The sequence below is a fragment of the Lepisosteus platostomus genome, chromosome 8, assembly GCF_059453375.1.
Source record: "Lepisosteus platostomus isolate fLepPlt1 chromosome 8, fLepPlt1.hap1, whole genome shotgun sequence".
Classification (NCBI taxonomy): domain Eukaryota; kingdom Metazoa; phylum Chordata; class Actinopteri; order Semionotiformes; family Lepisosteidae; genus Lepisosteus; species Lepisosteus platostomus.
Window position 1 is genome coordinate 19,218,503 of NC_142618.1, and position 13,914 is coordinate 19,232,416.

Consider the following 13,914-nt stretch of genomic DNA (forward strand, 5'->3'; position numbering starts at 1 on the left):
AACTGAATATTTCCTGGTTGAGCGCTGCAAATTGGTGCCAGATGTTTAGATTGCTTATGTGCGGCAGAACCACAGATGTTCATTTCTTTTGCAATTATAAGATATCTGTTCTCCAACAACAGTTTCAAGTGCTTTTTCCACTGTTAGATAATATGAATGCGGCAGGCTGCACTCTCTGAACGTCTCGCTGTTCTCTGCAGAATTCTGGTCACACAGTTTTGACAGTCACTGTTCACTCACCTATTGTCAAGAACCGTTCTTTTCAGACCCTACGCGGACGACACAATCCGGGGTGGACTGAGGAAACACTAGGATAAAGTCATGCAGGAATCGAGAATGAATACGGGGGGGCGTGTCCAAAGTGCGCAGGTGTCCAGAGGGAGTGAGTCCAGGGCAAACAATCCAGGAAGAAGTCCAAACGGGGAATGCAAAAACGAACATGAGTCCATGGCCAGGCGATCCATCCGGAGCAGGAGATTAAAAACAGGAACCGGGGCGGGACCGCCAGGGGGAACGGGAACAGGAGCAGAAAGTTAAAAGCATAACGGAGCCAGACGCATCAGGACCCGGGCTCGCATGATACGGGAATCAATGTAGAGCCCTGATTATCACCTGCGTCTGGCTTTTAAGGGGGAACTGAAAAGGGGCTGGAATAAGGAACAGGTGCGGAGAATGAGGCAGAACTAGGAAGGGCTGGAGCGCCCTTCAGAGGAGGGGTTTGCGATCGTGACACCTATGACTCCACTGGAATGCCATGGACTTGATTTTAATTATACTTGAAAGGTGACAATGAACAATAACCGTTCTACAGTATCTTTATGGCTTTTCTGGCGCACCAAAATCTGGAAGAAAACCTGGAAAAACTTCCAGAGGGGTCTACAGGGTTATTGACCTTGGTTACACTCCAGTTTAAAACATTGAACAAAATGTACATGAAAAGCACCTCAAAACTCCTGGGGACTCTGACTGGGATCATCCTTTCAGTGTAAGCAGTATTATCTTTGAACAGCCCCTGGTACTTGGAAGACCAAACGTACTACCATGTATGGGATGGGATGAGTGCCATCAAGGCAGTGTCGACTCATGGCGACCCTGTGGATGGTTCCCCCGTCACTATCCATAGAGTTTCCATGGCAAGACACGGAAGTAGAATGCCAGGCCTTTGTTCTGCACAGAGAGTGCGAGTGTTGTTTCTGTTGTCACGGAAACATGATCCTCCGCAATCAACACTGTCCCACACTGCTGCTGCCCGGTATGGGTTATTAGAGAACCTTGCGCCTGACATGGGACACGAACCCAGTACCCTGAGATTATGAGTCTCATGCTCTACCAACAGAGCTAGTCGGGCCACATACCATGTATAAGGACTGATAATTCTTCACTTTGCCCTTTATACTATTACCTGACAGAAAAACTGATCCAGCACAATAGAAAGTGGTGAGTCCCCATGGGATCTTTGCATCTGTGAGATGTAAAGTGAGATGTGCAACAGAAATTTGCAGCAGGGACTGTGAGACAACATCATTTCGCTGTTTCCCTTGAGCTGAGGTGACTGATCCCTCATCCACAGAGTGCACAGGCAGATAGCTAGGGAAGGCAATGACCCAGTAATTATTGTCCCTGTGGCCAAAAATGACGTCGATAGTAAACAGCACATTGAACATCCAGAACACGCTGAGGAACAGGACAGATTCAGATTTAGAAGCCTTCCGAGACTAGGAAACGAAACCAAGCACAAAGGCAAAACCAGCAACACAACACGTGGATGAGGACATGGTGCAGAAGAAGGCTTCAGTTAAGGCATTTATTCTCTGGAATCACACATGCACTTTTTTGCCAATCTTTGCTGATGCAGGATTACATTTCAGTATTTTCCATGTCATGAAACGAAATTGCCCACATACAGTAACAACTATTTATAGATCCCCATCACTGAAAACACACAGTGTCTTCAAGATTTGAGTCAAAGTCCTCAATTCTTGCTTCTTTTACAAGAAGGGTATTTACTGTATCTTTAGAATGTTTTTTTAAACAAAGTTTTCAAAATCTTTTTTTTTTTAAGTTTTTGGGATATTTATTCATCTCAGTACATGTTGTGTAGTACTGTACTTTAACTATGCTTTACAGATTTGCAGTTGACAAGTGTACAAATTCATATACTGTAGCATATGAATGCTACAGACATGCTATTTTGTGAAATGTTTTGTTTCTAAATGTGTTTTATAATTAAATTTTGATGTATTTCCCCCCATTAACTTGTTATAGGTTTTGATGGAATATTATTTATGATAAACCATGGTATATTTTCATACCAAAAGTGAGGTGTAATTTTTTTATTTTACACTGAATTGTTTACATTAATGCCTTTAATTTATTGAATGACTGTCCTTACATGGCGTTAATCTGTTCGTGGTAAGACAGCCTGATTTAAGGAAATTATTTCGATTTGTTAAAGAAGTTAATTGCGGTTTGAATGATTGACGGATTCTCTGATGATTTTCTACAAAAATAAGGAAAGGTGAACTTGAACACCAGCTGAATATTTTACAGTGGAGTAAAATGTAGCTGAAGTAATGTTTGCATTTGTACTTACTGGAAATGTGTATATTTTTAGGCATTGAAAAAAAATCTAAAATTGTTCTAAAAGTGTTTTCTGTCTTTTTTAGGTTATCATTTTATACTTTCAGCCGAGTGTATTCCGCTGCATTCTTCTACGATGGGTTCGTCTTTTGGGTTTTGCTACAGTTTATGGGACCATAACTCTCAAGTTATACAGGTACATCTTTGTTTATCATGAGCTCATCTATAAAGCCTGACATTAAAGGTCAGCTGCCAGTGAAGAACAACAAAGGATTCTTAATGTTAAATGCCATCATTGGTAGCTCAGAAATAAAACGCAGCTGACTTTTTAAAGGCCTTTTACCAGAATTGCAGTCATTCTGTAGGCATCAGAATGTGAAATGTGAAAGAACATGCTGCATCACTTTTCTCTATTTACCACGCACTGCATTTAGTTAGTTTGGAAAATTTGAAAAGACTGTACTTACCCAGTACCCAGAAAACGAAAAGAACACAACAGAATGGAAACATTCATACTGGAGAAAATGTTCTTTGGTTTTCACTGAGTGCTAATTACATGGAGTTCTGTCGAGATTAACTATGATGAAAATGGCCTGTGAGAAGGAGAGTGTTTTCTGGAAGCAGCAGTTGAGAGGGCCCAGGACTCAAGACAGCAGATTGTTACAGTCCCAGCATCCCGCCACCAGAGGGCAATGCAACCTCTGGTGTCTACCGCATCCTCTCAGAAGAGGCGTAGGCCAACCAATCACCTTTTGACTAGTAGCCCTTCAAGCATACTTAAACCCTGCTCTTGCTACAAACTTTGCTCAGTATTGGTTTCAACTTCTTGAGCTCCTTCACTCTGCATTCACTCTGCATTCACTCTGCATTCACTCTGCATTCACTCTGCATTCACTCTGCATTCACTCTGCATTCACTCTGCATTCACTCTGCATTCACTCTGCATTCACTCTGCATTCACTCTGCATTCACTCTGCATTCACTCTGCATTCACTCTGCATTCACTCTGCATTCACTCTGCATTCACTCTGCATTCACTCTGCATTCACTCTGCATTCACTCTGCATTCACTCTGCATTCTGACCTGGATTTCTGGATTATGTCTTTGGAACTTTATACTTATCCTGTCGCCTGGTTATTTGAATCTTCACTTGCCTAGAGACCCTGGCCTTGGATTTCCCCTATTGTGGATATCCGTGAGGATTCGATTCCCACAATTACTATTTACTGAGCGGTTCCCCAGCCTGACACAGACAGACAGAGAGGGAGGGAGGAAAGAGTGATGTGCAGGGTGTGCGCTTCAACAAAACAGACTTCACAGCTCAGAAAAGACTGATGTGCCCACTGGTGCCACAGCCATCAGAATAGCCAATTAAATCTTTCAGTACAACGGAGGCTTTGTGAACGTCATAAGAGTCCAGCTATAAAATCAGTTCACGCCATAAAACTGTAACACAGCCAAAATAAAACTCAGTGAGAGCTCAGGACAGGTTGGTCCGCTCATCAGACTCTCAGGGGTTTCGCCTCTGAAGGCTGGAGTCCACCTCTGCAAGCAAGTTAAATGAATGCCTGAACTGGCAGTCGGGAAGTCAGAGTGTGGGGAGCCGATGGAGACTGACAGAAAAAGAAGTCGCCCTCTTCCTTAAGTTTGAAGTGTCTCCTTAAAGTGCAGGACTCTAAAAACAGTCAGCTTACTGTGCTCACATCCCTACATATTTAAAGAATAAAATATGGCACTGTACCTCAATGAGCAAATGTAAATTGTTGTGTTACATCATACATCGTACTTTAGAATATACTAATACAGTGAAAAATAAAAAAGTTTTTATTCTTACTCATGGGGTTGAATTTAATGTTAATTTTCTATTTTTCTATCTCACAAAATTGTTCTTACCACTGTATTTGGACTGGTCAAGTACAGAACATCTGCCATTTACTCGCCATGAGATTATAGTTTGCAGTTATTTGCAAAAGACCTACTGTATTTAAATACCCTGTACTTACAAATACAGTACAGTACCCTATACCTGTAAAATACCTCATTTGCAGACTCTAAGGAAGTTAAAATCCTCAGCCATCCGTTTGTGAATGACCAAAAAATGCCCACAGAGAATGTAGTAAGAGCAAAAACCCAAGAGCGCTGAGATTGGAACAGAAATAATTGATTACACTTCGTCCCGAACAGATCAGACAAGTTGAGGCAGGAAACAAACAAAATGAGGTAGGAAGTGCAGCAGAAGACTCCAGTGCCAATGGGCGGCAGGAAAGGCTTTGGAAAATGATTGAAGTTGGTCAGGCCATTTGCAAAGACGCAATGAGAGAGAATGAGAAGCAGCCTCTGTAGGTATGACGGACACAAAACGCGCCAGAGGGCTCGTGTCAGGTAGAAATGTCAAGAAGAGCTAATGAAATACTTAATTAGGAGAGCAAGATGAATATCTTCAGGGGTGATCTTCACTGAAACGGGGCGGGTTTAAAGTTAACACACGCGAGGATCAATTCGGAAGGATCCTCATTAAAGGAGGCCGCGGACCCTTTATCAGTTTAATGCGCGTACGTGAAGGCTATAAATTCAGATCAAAGGCTGATTAAGCGGCACGGTAACGATGATCAGTTTCCCATTGTTGGATTCACTGCCGCAGGTTTTGGCCTCTTAGGGGCTTTCTGTACATCTGTTACAAGTGGCTAAATTATTCACGAGGCCCCAAACAGTTCAGGTTAGCACACTGTGGGGAGAGGACGGAGTGCAAAACAAATTTACAAAACTAGGAAGAGATGGAATTTTCTACAACTTTTCAATCTCCAAATGTAACACAACTATTTCAATCTATCGCTGTTCCTACTCATACTGTCCATGTGTGCGTACGGTTTTTACTCTACTGGACAAACGTTGGGGACACATTAACATATGACAAAAAGAGGGAGGATCATCATGCACTCCTGACTCTTTAAACTTGCCAGTAAAACCCCTGGTTCAAGAAAGGGGTGTTAGACAGATTACCCATATTATCAGTAACACAGATTAGAAAATCATTTAGCAACATGGATTTGCAACAGATTTTTTTTTATTCCAACTTTATTTTTCTTCTTTAAAACAACTTCATTTTAATCAGTTATTAGTTGTTATAAGGGTCATTTTCTGTTCGAGAGGGTGTGATATACTACTACTTAAAGCACAGATGCGGCATCCCATCGAACATCTCTAGCACTGTAGTGACATCTTGTCAGTTTAGTCCCAAGTACCATTTATCCTGAGTATACAATAGTTACATTGGTGGCACTCTTATATTTATTCTTCAGCAAAACTCTACCATCTCCAACATTCATTCCACTTTGTAAGATTATACAACAGCCTCATTAAGGTGACTTATTGGCAAAGGGCTTGTTACGAATCCTAAAAAATGTCCACTGCATGAATGACAGAAGTCTTAGGAGTGTTTAGAAACCTGTAGGCTTCTCTACCTTTAATAATAAAGCTCTCCCTTTTGTTTTTCTCAGCTCTTTCTTGCAATGCACGCGTTATCCCGGCCCCTTCCCCCGTCCCCTGTCCTCCAGTAGAAAGTGCGTGCTGCAGCTCTGCTCTGTTGGTCACGTTGCAGGGTCCTGAAGGTGTTCCTGTCGCGGACGGCCCAGAGAATCCCGTACCTGACGAGCTGGAGAGTGCTCCGCTTGCTGGGCGTCATCCTGCTCATCGTCTGCTGGTTCCTGGCGGCCTGGACCTCCGCCGTCTGCCAGAACCTGGACCGGGACGTCTCCCTCATTGATGTGGGGTACACTCCGGATGGCCTGCAGTTCAGCATGTGTCTGTTGGACCGCTGGGACTACATGATGGCGCTTGGTAGGTTCCGTGCTGGAAACTAACACTAATTCCGTTTTTTTTTTTTAAAGTATTTTTCCAGCTGTAACAGTGCAGGAGTGGGAAGAGCCGCAGCGAGCACCGTCATAGTCGACGCCCCGTCTAAAGGGGGCAGGGGCATCGGTGTGAGGTTAGGGAAAACCGATAAAGAAACGTAAAAAAGAAACAAAAGCAAAAAGAAAAATGCTGGTTGGGCTTACCGTATGTAACGAAGTCTAGCCTGGATGCCGCGGTACCAGGCGGTTCTTTTTCCCAGGCTGGACCCCAAATAACAAATACCCCTGTAGTACAGAGGGGAGACACTGTATGGTTTGTTCAAATATGTCAGCTTCCTTAATTAATTTTAAGTACAGAAGCATTCTCCAGAAGTCTTATCCTAGAACAATCAATAAAGTAACAGTGTGTCAGGGATTAATTAGTTTAGGTGATGTACAGTATTAATTAAATTCCCAGCACATTAGAGATTTTCCGCATGTTCATGTCTTTCACCTGCTTATAGATAAATAATCTTTAAATAAGCGCACTGACACCTGTAAATTTTGTTGTGAATTATTATTATTAATATTATTATTGTAATTATTATTACACAGTACTGATTTTTAAAATGTGTACACCTGAACAGGATATAAGCAGAAAAATTGCTACAAGTAGTATGTGCTTATACATTACACTACTTACCTAAACAGGTTGCTGAATGTATGAAAGGCCTAGCAGTGGACCTCTGGTAAACAATACAAATAGAATGAATTCACAAGTAGTACTGTCATGTAATATTCTGTATTATAGTGAATTATGTTTTGTTTTGGGAGTTGATGGAAAGACCTGTTATTACAGAAACTGCTTCTACTGACGGCCTGGGAACTGAGCGTTTCGGGTCTCGGACAAAATAAAGCACGATAACATTCCAGCCGTTTCATTGCAAGAATGAAGCGTGCATCTAAATAGGCATGGCTGCTTGTTCACAGAAACAGCTGCACAATTAGTCTTGACATGCAGAACAGGAGAGGGATATGAGAAACCTCAAGAAGAAGCAGCAGAATCTGTTGAGACAAGCAAACAGTTTTAGCTGCACTGTGATCAGGGCTGGTGAGAATGATGACAACAGAAGAAGATTGTGTCAGTGCAGTTGTTCAGTATGTAGAGAGTCAGACTGTAATTATATGCAATGATTGAGAAACATGGGTCTTGAGATTACTATCCGAATAGGGGGTTATTTCCTATCTTGATAAGGAGTCTTATTTTGTGTTTTTTTTTCTAAATAAAATTGCATTGTTGAGTATATTTTCTCTATTAAGATTTCTGGGGAAATAATGATAATAAAAATAAGCATCAATTGTACAGTATGTCTAGTTATGGTCTGCAGCCTAGCTGATGATAAGCATCCGAGTGTAGTACAGATACAGCACTTAACTACCCAAACCTCAATTCATGTATTGTACATTTGACTATTGTACATATAAAATCTGTATGCTTTCTCACATTAAGGAGGTGGGGAGTACTGTTTTATTGTGACAGATGTTTCCGTAGAGAGGGACTTTCAGACTGAATTTGGAATGTACAGTAGTTGCAGGTCACTTACTGCATAACACGCCTGATCAGTCTATGTTATATCAGTCTGATCAGTCTATATCAGTCTATATGTTAAACTGATTTATAGTATGTCTCACAGAAATAGCAAAGCCATGAAAATAAGAACAGAAGGACAGTTGGAAATGGGCCTTTTGACCCATCTAGCTCAATTGGTAGTTAATAGTTACTGATCACTTCCAGTAATTTCTTAAAAGAAGGTATCAAGTATCCCCTTCAATGACAAGCCTGGATAGCTTGCTACATACTCTCACAATTCATTGTATACAGAAGTGACTCCTGTCCTTGAATCTTGTGAATCTTGTATCAGTCCCCCTCTTTTTAGATATATTATATTATATTTAACAATATTTAGCATTTAATATAACAATATATTTAATTATCTTTAAACATACCAGCAGCTATATCAGCCTGCAGCATGCAGTCCCCTGGAGCTCAGCAGGAGGGAGCCTGGTCAGTACCTGGAAGAGCTACTCCTGGGAAAGCTAAGGCTGCTGCTGGAAGAGGTGTTAGTGAGGCCAGTAGGGGGTGCTAAACCCTGCGGTCTGTGTGGGTCTTCATGCCCCAGTACAGTGAAGGGGACACTATACTGTAAAAAAGACACTGAATGAGATGTAAAACCGAGGTCCTGACTCTGTGTGGTTATTAAAAATCCCAGGGTGCTTCTCAAAAAGAGTAGGGGTGTTACCCTAGTGTCCTTGCAAAATTTCCCATTGGCCCTTACCAATCATGGCCTCCTAATAATCCCCCTCTCTGAACTGGCTTCATCACTCTGTTCTCCTCCCCACTGAGAGCTGGTGTGTGTGAGCAGACTGGAGCATCATCCAGGTAGGGCTGCACACTGGTGGTGGTGGATTAGATCCCCATTACCTGTAAAGTGGTTTGAGTGGAGTGTCCAGAAAAGTGCTATACAAGTGTCAGACCTGCCTATGTGTTCTTATATTTGTCTGAGCAGGTGGCTACAGGGGAGCAGCAGCATTCCCAATATTTACTCCCATTGCACTAGTCCCAGGCTTATTGTTTCCATTTCCTTCTCCCCTGGCGACTTACCTAACTTGCAGCAGTGAGAAGAAGAAATTGGAATGTACAGTAATACAGGCTGACTAGATTTGGAGGGAACAAATATAATTATTTAGGTAAATAAAATCAAATAAACTTTATTTTGCAGCCATGCATTCATTATTCTGTCAGGCATCTACAGTATGGATGTTTTGTATAATTAATAAAAATTCAATACAGTTGAATTCTTTCTTTCTAGCTCGGAAAAAAAAAAACAATGACCCTGATGAGCACAAAGTAAAAGCAACAATTGTGAGCACATATAGGATTAAACCTGTTATCCCAGGAAGAGAGCTACAGTACAGTACCGGGTAGAGCAGGGCTGAAATGTGACGTTTGTGTTGCATGATTACAGTGTACATATCCTGCTCTTGCACAGCATGTGTGTAACACAGACTTCAAAGAAAAATGAAAATCAAAGTACCTGATTTCACTGGAATGACCCTGGTTTAATCTGATGGTGAGAGTGTCACACACTGTAATGGAGAAGTTTAGTAGCCTGAAATACTGTAGGTCATCAAAAAGACTACTCCTTCAAATTCTGTGCATTTCATACAGCAGAATGGTATCAGGCCCCACTGTTGATTTTGTTTGCAGGATGATTTTTGCCATATCCGTGTAATTGTTTAGGAAGCTGTCATACTGTACAACTTACTTTCTATATGGTGGTACTCCATGTATCTAACTTCAGTGCCTCTAGTGCATTAATTATTGCTTCTGAAATAACATGGCACTAGAGCGATTCCTGTTTGTGAAGAGCAAGTGTTCAGCAATGTCTTCTACAGATGTCAGAATGCTGGAAGATGTGCTGGTGATATCAGGCCCTGTGGTCTTTTTTTAGCAATGTTTTCCATTTTGGTGATTTTGTGCACTACGCTCACTGTTTGTGTCCTCTGGTGGACACTGATGTTATTAGTACCTTGTGGTGTACAGTAGTGGTGTTAGTGCCCCCTGGTGCACACAGATGATATACAGGTAAGTGTGACATGATGTGTACTGTCATTATCCTTGGGAATGTGGGCCATCTGTACAGTATGGTACTGTCTGTACTCTGTGGACCACGGTTCTCACAATTCATTTATGTGAAGTGGCCAACTATCTTGCAACAACCACGTACATTTGTATAGTATATGTATATTTCTGGAAAGGAAATTACTGAATTGCATAGTTTCAGCAAAACTTATATAAAACAGTTATAGAAAATTAATAAGACACAGAGCAGGCAATGCTTTAAAGTAGTCTTTTCCATCCTGTCGTACACATACAATATATGTAGAAATATTTTGCAGCTCACTCTTCGCATGTAAAACTGGCCCAAGCACATATCAATATTACTGTATATATACAGTATTATCAATTCTGTTTATATATAATAAACAGAATGCATTTCAAAGTCTGATCTTAGATCTCAGAGTCTGTAGTCACAACATCCTGGCAGGCAGTGATGACAGTGATGCATGGAGCTCCTGGTCAGCCACGCTCAGACATTCTGTTTTTGTTTTTTACTGTCGGTCAAACTTGAAAAACTAAACTCACAGGACATGTGAGTCCCACACTAACAATCTTACAGAGTGGCCGTGTCTCATAAGAATACACTGAAAGTGAAACAGGACACTTTGGTTATCCCACAAAACCCATTTCCTGTATAAGCAATATTTAATGTATTCAGTTTTTTTCTTTTCTCATATGTGACCAAAAATCTTCATGTGAGAAGGCACTTAAGAAATATTTTAGAAAATTATACAAAATACTTTAGGTAAGGTGTTATGAATGGCATTTGTAGAATGCTTTATAGAATATACATGTATACAAGGTCTTGATTAATTAATAATCAGTATTTCAGATTCATTGAACGTGTGTAATAAAACCCTAATCCTGATTATAACCTGAAATGTTCCCCTAATTCCACCCTTACCCTGCCTGGGATTTTTATAACTGTTTATCACATCATTAATATGTTAACAGAATGCTTACAGGCAGTTATAATAAACTATAGCATGGCTGACATACACCTCCTGGTTGCAATGAAAAGCAATAAATAAGAAACACTTGACACTTTGAGCATTCAGTTAACTTTTCTTTAAAAACACTATAGAAAACTTTATCCATCCATTCATCCATTTTCTAACCACTTTATCCAATACAGAGTCGCTGGGGAGCAGGATATACCCATACCCACACACACATACTGTACATACAGACACTCACACTTTCACACCAAGGCCAATTTTCCCAGAAACCAATTAAACCACCAGAAGGTTGGAGGAGAAACCCACATGAACACATGGACAACGAACAAACCCCATGCAGACAGCACCCCAGGTCCTTAATTTAACCCAGGGCCCCAGCACTAACCAGTATGGCACCCACAACATTTATGTTCTTTTCAATTAACCTAAACAGGGAAAACAACATCTGTCGCATCAGACCTATTCAACTGTGTCCCTTCTAAAATATTAGCAAAATTACACTCTGGAAGAAATGCAAATGCCAAGGTAATGCAGAAGCCTTTTTAAGGGATAATATTATATTCACCTTCAGTTTACTTCCTAAGTTGTCTAATCAGCAATTATAATGCGAGATCTTCGAAAATACACAGGAGTACAGATAACAGGAAACGATATCTTCCTATATGGAAAATGTTTTAAGATGGTTGCAAGACTATAAATGTATAACTTGCAATAATAAATCTACAGATATACAAGTGAACACTTGTACCAAATGATTGCTCTTAGTTTAACGTGTGTTTTACTTAATGTATTATTATTATTATACTCAGTCATTCAGTGGCCAGGGAATACGTGTAAATAAATTTCATAGCACTTATAATATATTAATATACATTTGCTTGTCACTTTATAATGCTTAGAATTTATGTTAGATTTTTTATGTTGTATGAAATCAGATTTTTTGTTTAGTAATTCCTTGCATTAAAATGATCTATTATATATATTTCACTGTAGACTGGTTGCCAACCCATTTTCTGTTTGTGTTTCCCGAAACAGCTGAATTGATTTTCCTCTTGTGGGGAGTGTATCTCTGCTATGCTGTGCGGACTGTGCCTTCAGCATTTCATGAGCCACGCTATATGGCTGTTGCAGTCCATAATGAACTCATTATCTCTGCAATATTCCATATCATTAGGTAAGCTATCTGCAGACATTTTTTTACCAATGAACTGAGCCAAAAACAGAGACAAAAACACGAAACCTCTTGGTGTATACATAGCTATTTCTTTTTGTTTCGTAAAGTAGAAAAATAGATCCATTTTATGCTGCACAACATTTTTTTTCCCCGCTATGTATACCTTAAAAAAATCTGCAGATTTCTGTTTTTTTTATCTTGAGCATGCCAAATGGGAGGTCAGAGCTTGAAGAGAATGTTCTGGATTCAATCTGTTACAAACTCCCCAGGAGTATTACTGTGCTTCTGCTCTGCCTTTATTTATCAGTGTAAATGGACAAGACTTTAAGCAATGAAACAGAAACAGAACTAAGTGTAACAGGGATTCTGGAAGCTGCAGGTATTCCTGGAGAGTTTTGAAGAGGATGAATCAGCAATGTATGCTTACAGTCATGCGCTCCGTTAGCATGCTAACACAGCTCCCCAGAACTTTCACTACCATGCAGCCTCAGTTATCTCAGCCTCACAGGAACAACACTAGCTTGGATGGCTTAATTGCTCTGCAAATAAATGACTAATTCAGTTGAGTGCACATACTGTATACAGATCGTTCATATCAAATATATACAGTATATAGAATCATTCATGTTTTGGTGAAAGACAATTTGGCTTCCATTTTATCTGGTATCTGTATTAAAATAAACCATGAATTTAGACTTGTTTCAGTAAGGGTGCTGACAACTGACGCATGGTTTCCAGTTTTTCAGACATCTCTTCCTCTTTTACCATTAGATTATGTAATTAAAATGTGCCCCCCAGCACTCAGCAGTGGAAATCTGTGGCTTATGTCAAAGGTGGTGAAAAAGTCACAAGGTCGGTTCTTGCACAGATTGTTGTTCGTTAAACCTGTGGAAACCCATTTCCTGGCAGAAACTACACAAACTGGAAACTGGTTATGGTGAGGTTACTCACCACATAGGTTTGACTCCTGCATCCATACTTCAACAGCTCTGCGATTTTAAATTGTTCCCAACTCAACTTTACTTTAACTATAACATGAAACGTACAGTAAATAGTCTGAGATTCTTTACATGGGTGTGCATTATATCAAGGAGTCTATTTAGTGGCTATTACAAATAAGTACAACAAGCCTTGATATATCTGTATACTGCTTGTGTTCATCATAAGAACCTAAGAAAGGTTACAAATGACAACAGGCCATTCATCTCTCCAGCTTGTTTGGCAGTTAGCAGCAAAACGATTCAGTGATCTCATATAGTTATTTCTTGAATGAAGTCTGGGTATCGGCATGAACTACAGTATATTTACCTACAGTGTATACCTGTATCTTTAACAAATAAGTTAAATGTTAATTTAAGTGTTTACTCATAATTTTGAGTCTGTAAACTTAGAAATTTTATCCAGATACTCCTTAACTTAAGGACCAGTTCATTTCATCTAGATTTTTTTCTAGGAGCAAAGTCTTAGAAAATTACAGTGCACTTATACTTCAAGTCAAGGCCCAATCCCACCCAATCAGCTTGTAATGAATAGACTCAAACAGCTAGTAATGAATAGACTAACCTGTTCAGAAAACATAATGTATCAGCCCCTCATACCAAAAAATTTACTTAAATGTTCAACATGATTCACAGTGGCTCATGTTATATTGGCTGTGCCATTCTATGTTAATCCTTCTCCTTTTCAAA

General features: G+C 40.1%; 1 protein-coding gene across 2 annotated transcripts in view; it reads left to right on the forward strand.

The window, feature by feature from the left end:
* gpr158a (G protein-coupled receptor 158a) overlaps window positions 1-13,914 on the forward strand; it is a 125,347-nt gene that overhangs the window by 97,768 nt on the left and 13,665 nt on the right. For both annotated transcript variants that reach the window (XM_088642742.1, XM_088642744.1), the window contains exons 6-8: window positions 2,667-2,776; window positions 6,180-6,418; window positions 12,088-12,226. In XM_088642742.1, coding sequence (XP_088498868.1) covers window positions 2,667-2,776; window positions 6,180-6,418; window positions 12,088-12,226 — 488 coding nt within the window. The remainder of the gene's footprint in view (window positions 1-2,666; window positions 2,777-6,179; window positions 6,419-12,087; window positions 12,227-13,914) is intronic.